This window comes from Octodon degus, unplaced genomic scaffold (genome assembly GCF_000260255.1).
Source record: "Octodon degus isolate 3935 unplaced genomic scaffold, OctDeg1.0 scaffold00130, whole genome shotgun sequence".
Classification (NCBI taxonomy): Eukaryota; Metazoa; Chordata; class Mammalia; order Rodentia; family Octodontidae; genus Octodon; species Octodon degus.
Window position 1 is genome coordinate 5478178 of NW_004524706.1, and position 22347 is coordinate 5500524.

Consider the following 22347-nt stretch of genomic DNA (forward strand, 5'->3'; position numbering starts at 1 on the left):
ACCCACTGGAACCCCTCCTGTCTCCTGTCTCTCAGGAGCTATTTCTATTCCCTGTTCCTATTCTCCAATAAAGTTTCCTACTCTTAGCCTCCGCTATTCCTTAGAATTCACTCTTGGACTTCGGGGAACATGAGCTCAGTGTAAGCAACATCCAGCACTTCCCCTGTGGGACAGTCATGGACAGTCATGTGCGCATCAGTGGTTCAAGCAGTCAAGATAACTCTTTGTGTTCATACAGCTCAAATTCCAAGATGCAATAAAAGGACAAAGCAGGGCATTAGTGAGCAGTGGTGGGGCACACCAGTAACCTTAGCACTTAGGGGCTCATGCAGAAGGATCGTGAGCTAAGAGCCCAGACTGAATTATACAGCAAAACCTTTTCTCAAAAAACAACAAAACAACCCAAACAAACAAAAACAAAACAAACCAACAAAAAAGCATAAAACTGGGCAGACATCATGCTGTTATTTGTATAAAAAAGAAGAAAAAAACCAAAAACACATTTGTTTGCTAACTATTGCTGTGGAAAAATAATCCCTAAGACTTAGTGATTAAACATTTATATTATCATCCTGGGGCCGGCGTGATAACTCAGCAGACTAAAGCACCTGCTTAGGCAAGCACAGGGACTGTGGTTCGATCCCCAGCACCACATGCCACACCAGCTCCACCCCCAGGGCAGGCTGAGCCAGCCACAGAGTGTAGGTACAGTGGTGCATGCCTGTAATCTCAGCACTAGGGAGGCTGAAAACAGGAGGATCACTATGAGTCTGGGCTGCATAGTGAGACCCCATAATAAGCAAATACATTTAAAAAGGAAAAAAAAAATTATCATCTTAGTATACATGGGTGAGGAATCAGGGCACAACTGAGCTGGCTATCTTTGGCTCAGTCCTCGAGTGGTCAGTTGGAGATGGACTCATCTGAAGGCTCACAGCCTGTGGGAGAGAGGACCTGCTTCTAAGTTCCCTTCCTGGTGGCTGCGGCATCTGACCTCTCGTGTGCTAGCTGACACCTCCAAGGCGTATGACCCAAGAGTCATACGGAAGCCATGGATTTATTCTGATCATCTGTTTTCAGAAGCAGTAGCCCATCTCTGTTGTCTTCTGTCCTTAGCCCCAAATCTGCATGCAGGCCCACAAGGAAAGGGAAAGGGAGGGGAGTGCCCCAGCGCATGGAGAGTAGAGGACCCGGCGACCTTCAGGAGGATACCTATCACCACGCCTGAGGCCAGGCGTGGCGGCCAAATCCTTAAATCCCGGCACTCAGGAGGCTGGGTAAGTTCAAGGCCAGCCTGCACCATATAGTGAGATCTTTTTTTTTTTTTTTTTGGTGGAACTGGGGATTTAACTCAGGACCTTGCGCTTGCCAGGCAAGTGCTTATTCCACTGAGCCATCTCCCAGAGACCTTCTTATTTAAAAAAAAAAAAAAAAAAAAAAAAAAGTCTACCATGATTATCACATAAGGCAGGGTGTTCATGTACTTTCACAAGCATCACTTGGGCAGGTGTCACCTCAAACGGTCGATTCTAGTATTGAATAAATTTGATAAAATTGTTTTTATAGTTCCTGATTAAAATTAATGAAAAAATATGCAATTGGTCATCCTATACTTATGTAATTGGGATAACAAGTGGTCCAGGGGAGTAAATTCTCAGAAATGTCATTAGCTAATTCTATTGTGTGAAGATTAGTGTATTTAAATGAACTAAGAAGCCAGAGTGTCACTAGAGAACATACTCTTAGGGCCACCAACATGTGTCTCCTCCACTGGCTGGAGTGTTCTGGAGCACACAACAGCACACACAGGTACACGTACACAAACAACTACCACTAGAACAAAATACAGGATCTCAAAATCAGGCTCAGAGCTCTTCCTGGTGTGGCCCGGTACACCCCTCTGAACCTGATTCCGGCCACACTTCTATGAACTCTACTTAATTACCATAAATGGACAATTAGCAATCGTCAACTCTGGGGGGGTGGTAAGAGCAACAGGCACAATGCCTCACACAGAGCAACCTTTCAGTGAATGTCAGTGTGCATTCTTTTTTTTTTTTTTTTTTTGAAACAGTCTCACTGTGTAGTACAGGCTGGCCTTCTAGGCTTGAGTTTACTACATAGCCCAGGCTGGGCTCAAACCCATGGCAATCCTCCTGCCTCAGCCTCCTGAGTGCAGGAATTACAGGCATGAACCACCATGCCCAGCAATGTCCATTCTTAATCAAAGGTTGCCCTTGCTCAGATTATGCCCTGTGCATGGAACACCATGAAGTCCTTTCCTAGCCCGAACTAAAATTCTCCTAAGACTAACTCAGATGGCCTTGTCACTATGAAATAATCCCCAGCAATTAGCTGTCACCTCTGTTCTCCTACTACCCTTTATATCACTGTAATACTCTTATTGTTGCATTACCACTTAAATCTCTACAACCAACGGTTGATTCCTGGACTATCAGCATCAACATATCCTTTTTTTTTATCTTTTATTTTTATTTATTTGGTACAGGATCTCGCTATGCAGCTCAGACTCATAGTGATCCTCCTGTCTTAGCTTCCCCAGCACTGGGATTATAGGCACGCACCACCACACCCGGTTTTAGTGGCCTTCAATGGCACACCCGGTGTTCCAGGGCTGGCATGGCTTGCAGTACTGGGGGTTAAACCTGGGTCTTTGCGCTTGCCAGATAGGTACTTAGACAACGAAGCTATCTCCTTGGCCTGTAGGGCCCCTGCAAAACACAAAATCCTGGTCCACTTCCCAACCAACAGAACAACACTCTAGATTCTTGCAAGATACCAGTGATCCATATCCACATTAAAGTTTGAGAAAGACTTTTAAATCTTTTCCTGATTGAACTGTGGATTTTCTCTGGACTTTCCTTGTCGTTTTCAAAGAGGGTTTCACTATGCAGTACAGGCTGGTGTTGAGCTCACTTTGTAGCCCAGGCTGGTCTTGAACTCCCAATGCTCCTCCTGCCTCAGCCTGCAGAGTGCTGGGATCACAGGTGTACGATATGTCTCTTCCCAGAGCCCATCATAAGACTCAATACTCAAATCTCTTCTGAATTTAGTTTTATTTATAACAATTATGCCCATGATAAAGTTTTAATAAAATTCTTGCAAGACTATACATGTTATTAATAATTGTTATGTAGTAAGTGGACAATGGTACATTTCTTATGTATTTCATTTTTTCACGGGCTATATGATCTTTGTAGACAGAAAAATATGAAGATTTGGAAAACCACATAAAATGTAAGATAGGCCATAAGATATAATCACAGACAAATAGGTATTATATAATAAAAATAATAGTTACAGTTGTAATGAGATATAAGAACAGATATGAAGCTGGGAATGGAGCTCAGTGGCACAGTGCCTGCCTGGCAAGTGTGAGGTCGTGAGTTTGATTCCTGGTACCAAAAAAATAAAAAACCTGATATGAAGATCAATATGCTGTATTTCAAGTTTTTAAAGACAATCTAAGGGCATGTACTGAGATCATTTGTTTCTAACTAAAACTGTGAATGAACAATAAAACAACACATTAAAGTATCTCTGAGAGCGTTTTCTACATTTTAAATCTTCCTTACAATTACTAAAAAAGCATATGGAAGAAACGTCATTTTCACTTTGAAAAAGGCCAAACCCGGTCATCGCGGGAGTCTCCCTTCCTAGTTACTTCATTACTTCAGGCAACCGGGGAAAGCGCTCCAAAGACAAAGCGTCAGTGGAGTCACGCTGCATCGGCTCCCCCTCGTGGCAGGCTGAGAAACGAAAGTGGTTTCATGATAATGAGCTTGTGCAAAGGGTCAAATACTTTGAACTTTGAAATGTTTTTCATTAGTGAAACCTTTTTTACTTTTTCTTTTTTGAGACAGGATCTCACTGTGTAGTCCAGGCTGGCCATGAACTTGCTGATGAGGCCTAGGCTGACCTCACATTTGCATCCTCCTGCCACAGCCTCCCACATACTGGGACCATAGTCCTGTCCTCCCATACCTGGCTTTCTTCCTTATGTCATTCATCCATCCATCCATCCATCCATCCATCCATCCATCCATCCATCCATGGTGGAACCGGGGATTGAACTCAGGCCCTTACGCTTGCCAGGGAAGCGCTTATTCCACTGAGCCATCTCCCTGGCCCCATTATGTCTTATTTTATTGTTTGGCCTTACAAACTGAACACAGGGCCATACCAAACATGAGCTCTACCACTGCACTCTCTTCTCAGCCTCGCCTCATCTATTTAAACCATCAAACCCACCGTATCTCCTTCACCAAGGAGTTAGGGACTGACTTGCACACGGACAATGCTTGGAGCAGCTGTAGCCTTTTATCTTCTGTTCTTTCTCTCCCTCCCACTTCACGCCTTAAGATACAGGCACTCTGCTGCCAGGGCTGCCCTTTCTCTCTGCCTCCCCGAGCCTCAGGAAAGGCTAAGCAGTGACCCACGCAGCCTTGGCCAGGCCCTGGCATGCAGGAGCCCTCAGACACGTACCACCCCTCCTCCCAAGACCCAGTCCTCAGGTTCTGAGCATTGACATTTCACATATGCCAGGTCGCTGTGCTGCCATCCCTTTAGAAATACCAGAGTGCAGCAATGTCAGTCTTCAACAGTGGCCCTCGGTCTCCAGACAAACGCACAGCTTCCTTACTCCTCCAGAAAGAAAGATACGTTCAGTAGGATATCTGAAACAGGAAGAGGGAAACACTGTTGCATATCACCACTTGACAGAACACGAAGCATCAGATTAATAAAGATACAGAGATACAGCAAGGGCATCTCTCTAACCGCCTAAGAACAGCCAGGAATGATGGCACACAGCTGTAATCCCAGCACTCAGGAGGCTGAGGCAGGAAGATCACTATGAGTTAGAGACCAGCCTCAGCTACATAATGAACTCAAGGCCAGCCTGAACTGCATAGAGAGACTCTGTCTTTAAAAAAAAAAAAAAAAAGGCTTCCCCAAGAGATGAGCCACCATGAAAAAAGACACATACAAACCAGTACCCTGCACGAGGTCTTGGCGCTCCTCCTCTGCAATGCGGTTCCAGGCTGCGGGCAATGCTTGAATGCCTTCCAAGTCTCCCCACTGGATGCAGGAGAGGAGGTACTTTCTCTTCAGGTACCTTCCCAGTAGTTAAGGACACATTTTCACAAAGAAAATAAAGGGCTGAGGGGTGCAGCTCAATACTAGAACACTTGCCTAACACATGCCCAAGGCCCTTGGTTCAATTCACATATAGAAAGGAGAAAAGAACAAAATTTTTTTTGACCAGGAATCGAACTCAGGACCTTGTGCTTGCCAGGCAGGCACTTGTGCCACTGAGCTATCTCCCCAGCCTGAGAAAGGAGAAAAAGAAACAATGAATAAGAGAAAGAAAAGAGAAAGGCAAAAAAAAAAAAAAAAAAAAAAAAAAAAAAAAAAAAAAAACCTATGTGGAAGGAATAAAGTTCCCTGGCCAGAACTACAGAGCTATAAGGTAACGGTTACATTTTGCCAGATGGGCAGGACTCACAGATAGTTCCCAAGTGGCACAGCTTGATGCTGCTAGGAGAGCTGTCCCTGAAATCTGAAATCTTGTCCCAGGGACAACAAAACCAGATAATGAATGGTAAAGCAGCAAAAAAGATAAACTCGGTGGAAGTTCAAAGGATGGATACCTCTGCTTCAGAGGCCAGCAGGAACATTCCAGCTCATAGGAAAGAGAAGCAGAGGCAGAGGAATGGGGAAACATGGAGTGGATTCAGGGAAAAGGGAGCCTTTTGGCGTGACTGGCCACACAGAGCGTGTGGCCAGAAGGGTGGCCAAGAAGATGTGTGGATCCGGAACATATAGAAAACTACAGAATGGAGGGAGGGAGGGAGGGAGGGAGAGAGAGAGATTGAGACAGGGTCTCACTATGTAGCTCAGGCTCACCTTGAGTTCACTTTGTAGCCCAGGATAGTCTCAAACTCACAACGATCCTCCTGCCTCAGCCTCTCGAGTGCTCGGATTACAGGGGTGTGGCACCACATGTGGTAACGTAGGGATTCTGCTATTAGGGATTCCTAATAGCAAAAGAAGGCACTGACATTTCCTCTACAAGCATCCTGAAATAGAACCAGACTTCTGGAAGACATAGGGACTGTGATAATTACCTGGAAATAGCTTAGAGAGGGAACAACTAGTGACAACAGAACCTGTCAACAGCCACACGTGGCTAAGAGTCCAAGTTAGAAACTATGGAAGTGGCAGAGGGCAGAAAGAAAATACAGTCATACATCACCGGATGAAAACACGTTCTGGGAAATGCGTCATTATTGATGGTGTCCAGTGTGAGCACTGTAAAGTCTGCTCTTACAACCAGGCCCGCCTGGCAGATGACACCAGGCGAGGAACTCTGCTGGGACCGCTGTGGGGTGTGTGGCTCATCTTGTGCATTCACATGACAGGAAAACAGAAGCAGGGACTTGCCAAGTGCCTGTGCAAGCAGCCTAGCGCAGGGTAAGCGCTCAGCAAGGTCCGCTTAGCTCCTGCTCCTCTTGTCCCTACTGCTGTTGCTCTCACTGCTACTCCGGGCGTCACATCACCACCACTGCGGCAGCTAACACAACAGAGAAGCCCAGGGGTGGGGGCACATTTCCACACTGAGTAACAAGAGTTCATTCTACAACTAAATGAAAAGGGGGTTCAATTTGAGAGCTACGGTGAGTTCAACTGAGACTCAAGACTGAAGCAAAAACGAAGATGAAACCACAACAGAGATGTGCGTATCAGGCAAGAACAGAGGAAAAAGCTAGGATTTTAATTAACTGGCCTTTCTGCTTTCACCCTTGCCTGCCATCACTCGGAGGCTTTGCTTAGAACGTAGCTACTGAGACACTATTAAAAACATAAGTCTTTTCATGTTACTCTTCTGTTCAAAACCTTCTAACAGCTTTTATCTCAAAGTAAAAGCCAAAGTCCTTTCAGAGACTTGAAGGTCCTAGACTCACTGCTCTCGTCGCCTCTTGCATTCCCCTCATGCCCTCCCACACAGAAGGCTGCCCGGACCACCCTAGCTCATAGCCCTCCCTCAGACCTCTCATTCTTTCATTATTTTTCTTCAGTGTTTTTGTTTTTTTTTTTGGCTTTGAGACAGGGTCTTGTTATGTAGCGTAAGCTGACCTTGAACTTGACAGTGTAGCCCAGGCTGGCCTGGAACTCATGGCAATCTTCCTGCCTCAGCCTCCCAAGTGCTGGGATTACAGATGTGTGCTACCACGCACAGCCTCCATAGCATGTATCACCATCTGACACTCCATATTCCTTTTTCCACTTAGAGATAGACTCTGGCTATGTTGTTAAGGAAAGCCTCAAGCTTGGTGTTCTCTTATCTCAGCCTTCCATGCAGCTGGGATTATAAGCATATACCACTGGGCCCAGCTCTGTATGTACCCATTTATCTACCCATCCTTCTTTCTTTTCTTTCAGACAGTGTCTCACTATGTTGCCCAAGCTGGCCTCAGAGTCACAGCAACTGATCTTCCTGCCTCAGCCTCCAGAACGCTAGGAACATAGGCATGTGCCACCACATCCAGCATATTTTTCTTTTTAAATGCCTGTTCCCCAGTGCCTTTAAAAGTGCCTGGCAGGAGTACCTATTCGACAAGTGACTTAAGGAATGATTATGAAAAGGAATACAAGAGGAACCCAAGTTTAGGAACTAAAGAGAACAGACCAAACTACAGAGCTCTCCAACCTTGGGAAAACTGAGCTCTTGACACTCTCTCACAGGGACCCAAAGGATACGAGCTTCGGTAGTGCCTCTCGATGTCCTGCAGCCATTCCAACATGTCCGCCACAGAGGGGCTCCCTGCCGAGGGCTGGAGGACGGCGTCGAGGCCAGCTGCGTCTGCATGCTGCTCATAGGTCTCAAACACTCGTTCCACATGGCTGCTGACGGTGTCCCGCACCTTGAGAAGGGTAGCTCTGTGGGAAAGAGTCTGACATCAGACAATCCCATGAGAAAGGCAGGCGGTGAGCTTTCTCGAGCCTGGTGTCACGGACGTTCTGGACTGGAGATCCCGTCAGTGGAGACTGCCCTGTGCATTGCAGGATACGCAGTGGCGGACCTGGCCACTATCCACTGAATGAAAGAAGTAAACCATACTGACCTCTCTCGCTCACTCTTTTTTTGGTCTTTTACAGACAAATTTTCACTATACAATTCAGGCTGGCCTTGAATTCACTCTGCAGCCCAGGCTGGCCTGTAACTCATACAGATGCTCCTGTCTCAGCCTCCCAGGTGCTGGGATCACAGACCTACCTCCCATGCCGGGCTTCTACCTTCTTTAAATCATGACAGTAGCCTCTAGACATTGCCAACGTCCCTTACAAAATTCATCCTCAACTGAGACCCTGATCTAACGGAACTGGTAATAATATCTTGGAGATAGGGATGGATCAAGAATCAAAAACTGACTTACAGTTGGAGAACCTAAAGAAGTTATGGGGCTCTTAAACCTGTGGGATAAGCCCAGTTACCAAAGAAAGTAAAGATTAAGGGGCCTTGCTGGGACTGCCTCGAAGCTGAGGAGAACAAATAGTCCCAGGCCTCATACAAGGAAAAGGAATAAGAGGTAAGTGAAGCAACAAACTAACACTACCTACACATTTCCTAGTCCTTTCCTGTTTTAAAAACAAAACAAAACAAAACAAAACAAAACAAAACAAAACAAAAAATAGGGTTTCTTGGGCTGAGCAGACAGCTCGGTAGCTTAAATGCCTGCCTGATAAGCACAAGGACCCAAGTTGAAACATGGTTTCTCTATGTAGTCCAGGCTAGCCTTAAACTCATAGAGGGCCTCTTGCCTCAGCCTCCTGAGTACCGGGATTATAGGCGTGCGCCATCATGGTTGGCTGCCTTTCTTGGTAAATTCCTGTAAGTGTGATCTCAGCACAGACAGTACAATGGACACAGGAAAGTACACTATCTCCCTCATGTATAAAAGCAGTTTGTAGAGGCCAGGGGTGCAGCTCAGCAGCACAGCACCTGCCCGGCAAGCACAAGGCTGAGTTCAAGTCCCAGTACCAAAAAAAAAAGTTTGTTTTTCACACTGCACAGCCAAAGCAATAGCTCGAATCTAGCCTAGCATGTACAACAACAAATATTCAATATATGACTCAATGAATGAATGTGAAGGATCATCATAAAGATTAAATGCAATAATCCATACAAAGTGTTTAGAACAGTGCCTAGGTTTTTATAAACAGAATGTTACTTCATTGCTGATTCCAATGTGTCCAGCCATCAACACAAAAACTATAATTTTCCAAAGGGCAGGGGATCACGTAGGTGCCTTTCAAAAATGTTTGGCCATGAAATCACAATGAGAAAAAAAACCTCAATGCCCACGTATAAACATGCAATCAACTGATATAAAAGTTCACAGAATACCTGACCATCTGATACACGTTTTACATATTGCAAGTGATTTGTATGTAGCATTTAAAAGATAAAATAAAACTGGGAGTAGTGGTGCACACCTGTAATCCCAGCACTTGGGAGGCTGAGGCAGGAGGATTAATACAAATTTCAGGCCAGCCTGGGCTACACAGTGAACTCAAGGCCAGCCTGAACTATACAGCAAGACCTTGTCTTAAAACAAAATAAAACAAAACCCCCAATAAAATAGAAGACAAAATATTGGAGTCATATTTTGCAGACTACTTCAGTTATATAATGTAGTATCATAGCTTCAATATTTTCATCCCACCAAAATAAACCCTGTATCCATTAGTAGTCATTTCCTCCATCTCTTCCACTCAGCCCCAGGCAGCCAATTACTTACTTTTTATCTGTATGGATTTGTTGTGGATATTTCACAGACGTGGAATTATACATCCTGTTGGGTTTGGGTGTGTGTGTGTGTGTGTCTGGTCCCTTTTACTTCGCATGCTTTCAAAGTTCATTCATGTTGTAGCATGTATCAGTACCTAATTCCTTTTAATGGGTATGCAATAGTCCACTGTATGGCCCCTAACGCACTGTTTATCTGTACATCTGCTGGACACTGGATTTATTCCACCCACTGGGTGTTACAAGTAACACTGACTCCCATGGAATCCTGAAACAGCTACTGATGATAAGGAAGCCAATTAACATAGCTATGTCGATAGCCAGGAAGTTCTTGTGCATTTCTGTTCCACCTCTCACCGAAGTCCTCACTCCAGAAACAAGACAACTATCTGTAGAGCATATGCTCCGGGACACAGCTTACACAGCCCTTCGTGAGCTCCATCTCACTTCTTACCAGCCCCCGCTCCAGCCATATCAGCCTCCACGCAGCACTATTCCGACCCCCTCCTGATCCAGTTTACACAGGTCACCTAGGTTTTCGACACTACTTATTTTCAGAGACTTCTCCCTGCTCAGATGGCATTCATCACTATCTCAGAACATACCACAACAAAATTTAAATGATTCTCTCTTTCTCCTACTCCACTAAGAACAGGAACTAGTCTAACTCATCTTTGTATTCATAGCAACTTCTGCATGGCATTCTAAGGATGCTTAATAAATGTTGCCTGTTACAAATGCATGAAGACATAAAATGAGTTTCCCATGAATCCATGGCATAAACACTGTACACTAGAACTTTCTTTTGTTCTGGGTTAAGAAGAAGCCGCATATGCCTTGCATCTTCTCAGGCATCAGTAGTCTATCACGTTAGCTAGAGGGTCTAATAATACACAATAATCAGTCTGGAAGGCAGGTTATCCCTGAGCAGAAACACCAATGCTCAAAAGATCAACATGGAGGTGACGCTCTGGCTTCGGTGTCAGGTACACTTGGGTTTGAATCCTAGCTACACTATTTGTAGGCAATCGGTTTAAATCCTGTTCCTTGTTTGCAAAAATGGAGTAAGATCAAATTGCAGGCGTCAAAAGGCCAGGCGATGTGGTGCTGGCTTGCAATCCCAGCACTTGGGAGGCTGAGGCAGGAGGATCACAAGGCCATCCTGAACTAAAACAGTTCTTACTGTCTCAAGAGAAAAGATTTTATGAGGTAGTATACGTAAAACTTTTAGTTCTGATACCGATTAGCTTAAATATAGTTTCTCGTTGCCTTTTTTTTTTTTTTTTTTTTTTTGTGGAACCGAGGATTGAACTCAGGCCCTTGAGCTTGCCAGGGAAGCGCTTATTCTACTGAGCCATCTCCCTGGCTCCTCTCCTTGCCTTTAACAATGAAAACCACAGAGGAGAGTCAACACATCTTCACCATTCTTTTTCTGCTCTGCTTTTGTAACTTTACTAAGGTCAGCAAGGCCAAGCCCAGCCTCTGCAAGGGGACTAAGTGACCAGAAAAATGGCTTTTTGATGGAAGTCCCACTGCAACAGGAAGAAACATGGAAAAGCGGAGACACTTCTAAACGCCATGCACTCCAAGAGAAAACTACCTTTCTGAACCATTCCACTTATAAAGCACCCAGTTTTTGGATCATTCCGCCGAGAAGGTGCGCCCCGGAGACTCACAGCTTCTCGGCCAGCTTGTCCAGGACAGTGTCGCCAGCCTCTAGCTGCTTGCGCCTCAGCCGCTCCTGTAAGTCGGGGAACGCCCGAAGCGCCGGCACGTCGTCAAACCGCAGGTTCTGAGCGGCCTGCAGCTGCTCTGCCAGGTTGCCGAGCGAGGCCAGGAGCGGCTGGCAGTCCTGCAGCGTGCTCTGCCACAGGCCCTGCTGTTCCTCCACCACCGGAAAGCACTTCTTTAGGGCCGTATGCACAGCAAGCAAAGGTTGGTCTTGAGTCATCTTCTGCTAGAAAAACAACAAAAATATAGGGCCAGGTGACCAAGTCAGCTCACGGGTATAAGTCATTTCCGACCTCGTGGGAGGGCCAGCGCTTGGCCTCCAAGTCCCTCGAGACGGGAGCTTCTACTTGAGGCGCTGCTTTACCTTGAGAAGCGGCTCTCGGGATGAGGACCCTGCTTCCCACCCCAGGATCGCTGTGCTGGCTATGGCTCCTACGGGATATGGAAGCTCTCTACTTCAGCTTGCGGATTCCCGGGGCCCCAGGCCCGTCTCGACTCAGGCCCAGCGCTTTTGGAACCTTAATCTTGTATAACCTTTATTTGGGGCCTCCAGGAACATGGCTGGAAACCAGCAGAAAAGATTAAAGCCAAACAAATCAATCCCTTAACTACTATCCGCAAGAATCACCACGCCTCAAACCAGCCCGCGCATGCTCAAAAGCAACCGCCCCGCGCTCAACGTCAATTCAAGCGACTACAGATCGTAAAAATAGGGCGTCAACCTGCAAAGACTTCTGGGCATTGAAGTTCTGCATATGGATTGGCTGCCTGGTGGGAACTTCCTTGTGATTGGATGTTGTAGGACCATCTTAAGGCTGCGACGTCTCATTCGCCAGCCTGTGGTAGTTGGGTTTAAATTGGTTGGCGGTTAGTTCCCGGTCTCTGCTAGGACAGTGAGGTTTTTCTGGGCCCTTCTTGCGGGATCCGTAGGTACGTGTCTCGCCGCTTCTTTATTCCCAGACTCAGAAGGACGTTCCCGCTCGCCTCCTCTGCCTCTTCGCACCCCCTTACGTTCCCTGCTCCCATCTCCATCCCTGACCTTTGTGTCTCGGTGCCCGGCTCTCCACGGCCTCCACCCGAGCGCCATGGCTCCCTCTAGAAAGCGCAGCAGTCGGGCAGCCAAGACCAACTCGTTGCGGAGTCGGAAACTCGCCTCGTTTCTTAAGGACTTCGACCGAGAAGGTAAGGGACAGGTCGTCTCGGCTGTCGCGGCGATCGCGGGGTGCTGGAGGGTTGGGGCGCCGGCAGCACGGATTTACCCGTTGAGTGAACCGTGTCCTCTCGTCTCTGCCTTCTCGCAGTGCAAGTGCGGATCAAGCAAATTGAGTCAGACAGGCAGAACCTCCTGAAGGAGGTGGATAACCTGTACAACATCGAGATCCTGCGACTCCCCAAGGCGCTGCGCGAGATGAACTGGCTCGACTACTTTGGTAAGAGCAGCTACTTTCCCGAGGCTGCGGTCTACAGTGGTCTGTGGTTATCCTAACAACCTTTAGAAAGGACTAACTCAGACGTCTCCTGCTGAATGAGGTTCACTCCCCGCTACATTTGCCTCCATTGTATTAACTGCATACCAGTGGCCGCCTCCACTCCTGGCAAAGGATCAGACAGCAAATATTTTCTTCTTCTTGGGCCAGAAAAAATGAACTGTGTTCCTGTAACAGCTTATTTTTTTATTTATGGTCACTTAAACATGAATTACCCCCCACCCCGAACCGGGGATTGAACTCAGGCTGTTGCGCTTGCCATGTAAGTGCTTATTCTACTGAGCTATCTCCCCGCCCCATGAAATGTGAATTTTTTCACTTCACAAAATATTACTCTTGTGTGTGTTACCTAACCATTTAGAAGTGAATGAATAAATAACTTACTTTATTGGAGCTCAGATGGGAGAGTTACTACAAGCCACTCTTTCTGTAGCTTGTGGAAATTGTCCGTTTAAAAAGTAGGAGGGGAGGTGCACACCTGTAACCCTAACACTCTGAGAGGTTGGGGTATAAGGGTGAAATTCGTGTCTCACCTAAACAACTTAGCAGACTATCAAAATAAAAATGGACTGGGGATGTAGTTTAGTGTAAAGGTTCTAAATTAAATCCCTAATTCTACCAATTGGGGAGGAGAGGGGGGCCTGTAGGCTGTATCATTTGTAAAGTGGAAGGACAGGAAAGATTTTTTTGACCAGAGAAAAATCCCAGCTTCTTTTGCCACCCCCTTATTAATGTTCAGGAGAATGCAAGGGCTGACCATCCTGCCTATTGTTTTTTAGAAGGGTCTCACTGTGTGGTTCAGGTTGGCTTTGAACTTACATGTATAGGGTTGTGCCACCACGCCCTGCTCTTCTTTACTAACTTCACTTTTTTTGTTTTCTTTATTATTAATAATTATGTAATATGTAGTCTGCTTTCTGGATAGAAATGCATGTGATGCTCACATAGGAGTTTAATGATTCTTTTGATTTGTGTTTTCACTTATTTAATGCATTCTCAGAAAAGTGGACTATGTCACATCTACAATGCTAGGTGCTGAAGATACATGAGGGAATAAAACAGACATTTTCCCTCTTCTGGGAGCTTATGGGTTAGAGGGGAAGAATTACTTAAAAATTTGGGGCCGGAGAGATAGCTCAGTAGAATAAGTGCTTGCCTGGCAACCTGAAGGGTTCAATCCCCGGTTCCGCCAAAAAAAAAAAAAAAAAAAAAGATTAAAATAAAAATTAACATACATAAATGCCTATTTAGGCAAGCGTATATAAGCACCTGCACGCAGGGACTGGAGTTCGATCTCCTGCATGATCAGCCATGCCGGCCCGGTCCCCTGGCGTGCTGAGTCCAGGCAGCGTGGTGCAAGCCTGTATTCCCTGCTCTGAGGAGGCAGAAAGCAGGAGGATCATGAGTTCCAGCTGCCTGGTGAGACCCTGTATCCAATACATTTAAGTAAATACAAGTATATAATCAGAATTATACAAAAGAGATACCATCAGCTGGGTGTGGTGGTGCACATACTCTCAACACTTGATTGTAATCCCTGCACTTTGGGAGGCTGAGCACTGTGAGTACAAGACCAGCAATCAGCCTGGGATAAACGAGTGAGTTCAAGGCCAGCCAGCACTACACAAGGAGACTGTCTCAAAAACAAAACAAAAAACGAGGGCAGGAGTGGACACTTTGAGTAGCTTCTGAGTAGTGGGTGTGCCAAGGTAGAGCTACTTAGCAATTTACTTATTTACCAATAGCTACTATTTACTTTTCAATTTTTTCTATACGCCAAAATCTATTCTAACGTAAGGAACATAAGCAGAGTTTTGGGGTGATGTTTGAGCTACATTTAGAAACACAGATTATAACTTTGTTGTGTGCACAGGAGTATTTTAGACAGAGGAAATTCTTAGTACTGTAGTAGGGCACTGAGTTGTGAGAACCAGTGTCACGTTTGGGAAATAACAAGAACCTTGGCAAGGTAGAACATAGAATAGTAATAGGTCAGGAGTCAGAATGGTGCTTGGAGAAAGATTAGACAGGACTGTGAAGGTCTTTCAATTAAGGTCCAGTTATGGAAATGGAGTTGCTTGAACTAGGAAAGATGATTTATTGTTCAAATCTGTTAATAACTAAATATGATGTTTTATTCTTTTTAAAGCCCTTGGAGGCAACAAACAGGCCCTGGAAGAGGCAGCAACAGTAAGTGACCTGTCTTATTTTTGAGCTGGCTAATTTAAAATTAATCCAATCACAAAATTCAACCAATGGGGCACATATTGTAAAAGAGATTCCTTATAGAGACATTATATTTTTTTGTTTTTGTCTTTTTGAGAAAGGGTCTTACTCTGCAGTTCAGGCTGGCCTTGAACTTACTTTATAGCCTGGCTGGCCTGTAAATTGTGGCATTCTCCCTACCTCAGCGCCCCGCAAGTGCTTGGATTACAAGTGTGCACCACTATGCCCAGCAATACAATGATACTATCTGTGTCAACTGAAAAATTATACTTGTGTCAGACATCAAACACTGAGTATGTGAAGCCCAAAGAGGTCTGAGTCCTCAAAAGAGAGTGTGTTATTATGTTACACATTTCTTCCAGCCCCTATCTGTGAGTTCCTCAGATGAGGATTCAACAAATCATGGCTTAAAAATATTTAGGAAAAACTAATTGCATCCTTTGTAAACTTGTACTGACTTTTTTTCTTATTCTCCAAACAAATAGGCCAAGTGTGATGGCACATCCCTGTGATTCTGGCATTAGAGAGGCAGAGGCCAGAGTACTGCTGCCGATTCAAGGCCGGGCTGGACTACATAGCAAGACTCTCTCTCTCAAAGCAAACAAAACAAACAAAATATATAGAATAATGGCATTTGTATAACATTTATAATGTCTTAGGTATTATAAGTAATGCTAAGGTAATTTAAAATATGTAAGAGCTGGGCATGGTGGCACACCCCTTGAATCCCAGAACTCAGGAGGCGGAAGTAGGAGGATCACCTTGAGTTTGAGGCCAGCCTCAGCTACGTGGTGAGTTCAAGGCCAGCCTGGACTAGCTAGCAATACCCCATTTCCAAAACAGACAAATACATGGCAGGATGTACCTAAGTTATAAACCTATTTACCCTCTTTTATATAAGAGACGTAAACATTTATGGATTTTTGGTATCTACAACACGTCTTGGGAATAATCCCTATGGGTTCCAAGGGATGACTGTAGTTTTAGATTTTGTTCACAGTTGTTGGCCTATAATTTCTCTACCCATTATAATTCCTTAAGTGTCTTCAGCAAGAACATTATCATTTATTAGCCTTGGCTAGCCAGTGAGACCCTGACTCAGAGGGGAGGGTCTTAGAATATTCTTAGTCTTTGGTTTCTTTTTGTTTCTATGACCCATTTTAAATCCACCCCAGACAGACCCAGATCTAATATTTCAGAACACAGTGTGTGGGGCCGGGAATGTAGTTTATTGGTAGAGTGCTTGCTTAGTATTTGTGAGACTCTGGGCTCGATTTCCAGCATTACAATCAGTTACTCTCTCCTTTTTAAATTGAGCCAGGTATACAGACCTATAAGTAAGAGCTTTTGATGTAATATGAGAGATCCACTCATCACACCAGACTGAGAGAATTCTAGCTTTACCTAGTATAATTTAGAACCTAGTGAAGGAATGATACTTTCATTCAAAAGCTCTTGTCTTGGAGGTGTGTTGGGGGCTCCGACGACTACCACAAGTTTGGTGATTCACTAAGAACTGACAGGACTCAAATAGTCACACTCATGGCAATCACTTATCACAATGAAAGATACAAACTCAGAAAAAGAAAAAAAAAAGTATAGGGCCAAAGTCCCAGAAGTCCAGTTCCAGTGGAGTCAAACAGGATATGCTCAATTCAACGCATGTGCAAGGTTGTCTGCCTGAAAAGCTCCTTAGAGACTCAGTGCCCAGGGTTTTTACAGAGAGCTACTGATGCGTCTTCTGCCTAGCACATCAAAGCAGGTGTCCAATATGAATGCTATCATTTGCACAACATAGAACAACATTGAGCTATTCTTTTGTTTGTTGCTTTTTGAGACAAGGTCTCATTATGTATTTCAGGCTGGCCTTGAACTCACTATGTAACCTGGGAAAGCCTCAGTTTTAGATGATCCTCCTGCTTCAGCCTCTCAAGTGTGTAGATTATAGGCGTACACCACCACACCAGGCTCAATGAGCTGTTCTTACCATAGAACATTTACGTGTCTTGGAACCCAAGGGGCAGTCTTGTAAGCAGGCCTTGCTACTTATATCAGTCTAGACCTGATATGTTAACTCTTATGTTTAGTGTCTATGGCCTGCCATCAGTGACAACTTTACAGTTTGCTACTTGTTAGCAGAGATGGCAAAAGGCTGACTGGAATCACCACTTCATTCCATCAACTGTGGTAGACATTGCTAATCTGTTGTAGCACTGGAAGTCCCAACAGCCTCAGAATCCTTCTCTGAGCACTGCACATAGTCCTGACCAGTCCAGATATGTACCTGGGTCTCTCCCAGTCTGTATTAACTATTCCAATATTTACATGCATCCCATGAGGAAAACACTGCACATCATCCCTGCTCTTAGCTCTACCTACATATATAGGTGATCCCAACCACAAACAAATCTCATTAGAATGGCTAGTGCAGGGAAGCCTTTGCGATACCCAGGTGCATCAGTGAGATGCAGTAGGCTGAGCAGAATGAGAAGTCTGACACAATATCAGATGTTAGAGCATACTAGCGTTAGGAACTTTTATTTGCAGTTGAATGCTAACCAGGTACAACCACTGCAGGAAGCACTTCGGCATGATATCAAGACTGACATTTATGTAACTGATAACAACCCTGGAAGGCTCTGTTCTTCCCAAGTGTAGAGCTGAGAGAAAACCTGGACATCAAATGCAACTGTCACACATATGAAATAGTTCAAAGTAGTAGTGTTTGTAGTGGCAAAAATGTATTCATGGGAGACTACATAACTAGTATGATATAATCATCTAGTGGGATATTATGTAGCAGTAGAAACAAGTTAAGTACAACCTCAAATAGTGGTCAGAAGACAAGCTAAACTAGCAAAAAATTTAAGCACACTTCATATTTGTGGAAAAGCATGTTGTATGTATATACATCTATGCCTGTGTCTCAGTTACTTTTCTCATTGTTGGGACAAAATATCCACCTGACACTCAAAATTAAGGAAGGAAAGGTTTATGTAGCTCACAGTTTGTGGGAGCTTCAGTCCATACTTGGCTGGCTCCAAGACAGGGTGTCACCTGGCAGAGGGCAACCATTCATTGTGACAGAAAGTAGTAAAACAGCAAGAACATAAAGGGAAGAGCAGAGCAGCAGCGGCAGAGAACAAGCCTCTCCCTTCCTTGTATTGCATTCAGGCTGTCCATGGGTGTAGCACTCACACCCATAATCCTGGTGGATCATGGATTAATCCCAGACTCTAGAAACCTGTCCCAGTGACTGCATGGGGCTTTGAGATGATAACTAGACATAAACCATAACAGCATGTGTATGTGAACACACACACACACACACACACACATATACTTTTTTTTTTTTGTTTTATTTATCTTTTTGAGACAGGGTCCTGCTATGCACTTCAGGCTGGACTTGAGCTCACTTTGTAGCCCTGGCTGGTCTCCAACTCGCAGCGATCCTCCTGCCTTGGCTTCCAAGTGCTGGTATCACAGTGTGCTACCATGCCCAGCACACTTTGCTTTAAGCAAGTGGACTAATAGTGATTACCTCTGAGGAATAACAGGGTTAGAGAGACTGGTCTCATTTGGCAAGTTATCAAGGCAAGCTATTGGCAGTGTTTTAGGTCTTTAGTTGTATGATAATCAGTTTATGGAAGCTCACTATATTGCCACTCACATTTAACAGTCTTTTTGTCATGTGTCAAGTAAAATGTTTTAAATTATTGCTTGTGTTAATGAGCTGCTTCTCCTGGTATTTTCTGGCTGTTTATCTCAGGCTGAAGTGGATATCACAGAAATAAACAAACTAACAGCAGAAGCTATTCAGACACCCCTGAAATCTGCCAAAAGTGAGTACTTTTCAAATTCCTTGGTTTTGGGGCTTGTTGTTGTTGTTGTTTGAGAGAGAGAGAGGGTCTTGCCATGCAGCTCAGGCTGACCTTGAGCTCACTTTGTAGCCCAGGCTGGTCTCCAACTCACATTGATCCTCTTGCCTGAACCTCCCAAGTGCTGGGATTACAGGCGTGCTCTACTAAGCCCGACTCAAAACCCTTGTTGAGCAGAGAGAGCCTGAAGTCTAGGGAATAGGGTTTCATTGGTCGCCCTTTTGTCTCTGTCTGGTTCTCAGTCTGTACATCCAAACACTTGTTTTGGTCTGCTCCATTCAATTAGTTGTATATAGGACTGATACTAACTGGTCTCATACAGCTGATGCATATGTGTGGAGGAGACTGATGTGAGCTAAAGGCAAATGAAAGGAGGAGCTACATAACCAACAGCTGTGCTGAGGGTTCGGTAGTACTCACGATCAGCACATTGAGAGGGTAAAGTAGGGGCATCCCAAGTTTGAGCCCTGCCTGGGCCATTTCGTGAGATCCTATCTCAGAAAACAAAGGGTTGGATGTAGTGACACACACATGTGATCCCAGAACTCAAGAAGTATCAAACCTTAGGACAGACCTGACCCAGGGCCTGGATGTAGGACTGGTTTCCAAGGGACCTTATTCCACTGAAAAAGGCCAGAAGCACTGCCTACCTCTAGCCTGATTAGCCTTCCCTCAGAATTGCCTTGTGGGTGAAGAGAGCATGATTTTTCTCTTCTGAGTTCTATCAGTTTTACTGAATTGTCACTGGTGACAGGGTCTTCTGATTTTACTCCTTGAAACTGAATCCACCAGGACTAATACTAAGAATTGCTTGTATACTTTTTTGACCACTGAACTTCATTATACTGTAAACTATTAAAAGACAGAGAGATTCTAATGTATCAAAGTTGTAGCTGAAAAGCTTAAAGCCTTCCACCCTGTGATTAAATACATGAACTCTCTCTGTAGTCCCTACTCAGGATTATCTATCTAGCTCCTGGTTGTATGTGTTTAACAGTGAAACATTTCTACTTTTTATCATCAGACGATGATGATGATGATGAGAAAGTTCTTCTAATTTCGAACCAAAGTTTCTTTGTGCCATCTATATTAAGATTAGGGGGCTGGGGATTTAGCTCAGTAGTCGAATGCTTACCTAGCAAGCCGGAAGCACTGGGTTCAGTCCTTGGCACCAAAAATAAATAAATAAACTTCATCTGTGTTAGTATTCTGTTTTATAGACTGCCATAAGAACTTTCTTAAGACAACATGTTAAATGTCAAAAGTTGTGATCTACTGAGGTGTGGTGATGCATGCCTGTAATCCTGGCACTCACGCTGCTGAGGCAGGAGGGTCAGCACGCGTTTGAGGCCAGCCTGGGTGATGTAGTCAGTTCCAGGACAGCCTGAACTGTCGAGCAAGACCCTGTCTCATAAAACGATAGGTAGATACATAGATAGCTACATAAATAGATATTGCAAACTTTCATCTTAACATCCTTCATACACCTTTTTCTCCTAAGACAATTTTGTTTTTGTTTCTTTTTAAAGAGACATGAGAAGGATTTATCAGAGGAAGATATAGGATACACTTGGGCAAAGTGCTGGTGCGCAAGGACATGAGCATCGCTCCTCAGACAACTGTGATAGTAACTTATAAATAATGTTATAATTAGCACTTACTTGAATTTGTGTCTGTACTATAGATTCGTTCATTCCATGATTACCTAACACCTAAAGGTACATTTCTAGGACCAAGGGATACAGTGATGACAGTAACAATCTATTCTGCGGAATATATGTTCCAAGCCTCCTAATTTCCCTATAAAGTAATAGCTCCTTATTATAGATGAGGAAACTGGAACACTTTGATTACAGCCTTCTGACCTAGTATGTAGTAGCTTCAGACCTCAAGCCCGAGTCTGTCCTAATCAGAGTGCAGGCTGTCCCTAGCACGGATAGGCCATCGTGGGGTTACCTAAGCACTCTGATTGGCTTCCTTTGCTTAAGCAGCTTATCTTATGTGTGTGTGTGGGGGGGGGTTTATTGTTGTGTTGTTTTATTTTGTTTCTGTGGTATTGGGGATTGAACCCAGGGCCTTGAGCATGCCAGGCAAGCACTCTACCACTGAGCTACATCCCCAGCCCACAGCTCTTTTCTTGCTTGGCATGGCTGTCCACACCTGTGACCCCAGCACTTGGGAGGTTGAGGAAGAAGGATCACCACACTTGAGAGGCCAGCCTGAGTTCAAGAGCAGTCTAAACTACATAGGGAATTCCTGTCTCAGAAACCCCAAGAAATGAATAACCCTTTTCTTTTTTTTTTTTTTGCGGAACCGGGGATTGAATTCAGGCCCTTGCGCTTGCCAGGGAAGCGCTTATTCCACCGAGCCATCTCCCCGGCCCCAATAACCCTTTTCTTTAAAAAACAAAAAAAAGAAAAAGTGAATTTCTAGACTTAGAATGTGCCTTGATGGCAGAACTTGCATGTCTAGCATGCACAAGGCACTGGGCTCAATCCCCAACACTTCTAAAACAAAAACAAAAACAAAAAAAATGTGTGCCGTTTCTTGATTGCAGCCTAACATTGAATAATAGATGTTCCTTATGCGAAATGTGGGTGGCGCAAGAGGCTGTTCCATCAGTGATCACATGCTTTTAAATGTTTCTTTATAGAACGGAAGGTAGTACAAGTGGATGAAATGATAATGGAAGAAGAAGAAGAAAATAGACCTCAGAATTCCCAAACTACAAGAGTAAGTAGGAATTGAGGTTAAGAGGGCTAGCAAGAGAGAAATAAATAGAAAAATACATGGAACCAGTGTCATCCTCCCAGGGCTTTAAGTTTGATTGAAAAGATCTCCGTTTAAGTAGCAAATAACAAAAGCGAGCATTGGCACCTGTGCCAAGCTCCAGTGCACAGTGGAGGAAGCCAGTGAGTTTTCCTGTCCTTTTAGGACATAGCCAGGCTTTTCAAGGTGACTGAACTTCTGCTAGCTGGAGATGGAAGGGGAGAGTGTTCCATGTAGAATTAGGAAAGTATCGTTTTGAGGAACAGGAAGAAGTTGGGTATGGCTGGGATATAAACTGTAAGGGTAAAAAAAAAAAAAAAAAAAAAAAAAAAAAAATAAGCCATTTTTCTTCAGATTACTAGTCTCTTACCAATTTAAGAGTAGAATAAGCACTTGCCTGGCAAGATCAAGGGCCTGAGTTCAA

At 44.5% G+C, this 22347-nt stretch overlaps 2 protein-coding genes across 5 annotated transcripts in view; one reads left to right on the forward strand and one right to left on the reverse strand.

Annotated features, from left to right (window-relative positions):
* Positions 1-4102: 4102 nt before the first annotated feature.
* CUNH1orf109 (chromosome unknown C1orf109 homolog) lies at positions 4103-12249 on the reverse strand. 4 transcript variants are annotated; one of them, XM_012516883.2, is made up of 5 exons: positions 11928-12249; positions 11509-11786; positions 7783-7962; positions 5019-5137; positions 4103-4697 (listed from the first exon to the last, which is right to left on the reverse strand). In XM_012516883.2, the coding sequence occupies exons 2-5, from the start codon at positions 11781-11783 to the stop codon at positions 4660-4662; spliced, it is 612 nt and encodes a 203-aa protein (XP_012372337.1). In that variant the 5' UTR covers positions 11784-11786; positions 11928-12249; the 3' UTR covers positions 4103-4659. The 4 variants fall into 4 exon arrangements, with proteins under 4 accessions (XP_012372337.1, XP_023556857.1, XP_023556856.1 ...); XM_023701089.1 differs by having other exon boundaries at positions 11509-11789; positions 11928-12017; XM_023701088.1 differs by lacking the exon at positions 5019-5137 and having other exon boundaries at positions 7733-7962.
* Positions 12250-12360: 111 nt separating this feature from the next.
* Cdca8 (cell division cycle associated 8) overlaps positions 12361-22347 on the forward strand; it is a 16287-nt gene continuing 6300 nt past the window's right edge. The window contains exons 1-5 of the mRNA XM_004641036.2: positions 12361-12745; positions 12865-12993; positions 15200-15240; positions 19046-19118; positions 21808-21887. Coding sequence (XP_004641093.1) covers positions 12649-12745; positions 12865-12993; positions 15200-15240; positions 19046-19118; positions 21808-21887 — 420 coding nt within the window. The 5' untranslated portion in view covers positions 12361-12648. The remainder of the gene's footprint in view (positions 12746-12864; positions 12994-15199; positions 15241-19045; positions 19119-21807; positions 21888-22347) is intronic.

Bases quoted from the DNA above. Each gene is read 5' to 3' on its own strand.
- CUNH1orf109 (XM_012516883.2), bottom strand. From the start codon at position 11,783: ATGACTCAAGACCAACCTTTGCTTGCTGTGCATACGGCCCTAAAGAAG. The intron at 7,963-11,508 runs GTGAGTCTCCGG...TCTTTCCCACAG, and splicing joins GACAAGCTGGCCGAGAAGCT to AGCTACCCTTCTCAAGGTGC. The intron at 5,138-7,782 runs GTATCCTTTGGG...ACTACTGGGAAG, and splicing joins GAGAGGCACTACCGAAGCTC to GTACCTGAAGAGAAAGTACC.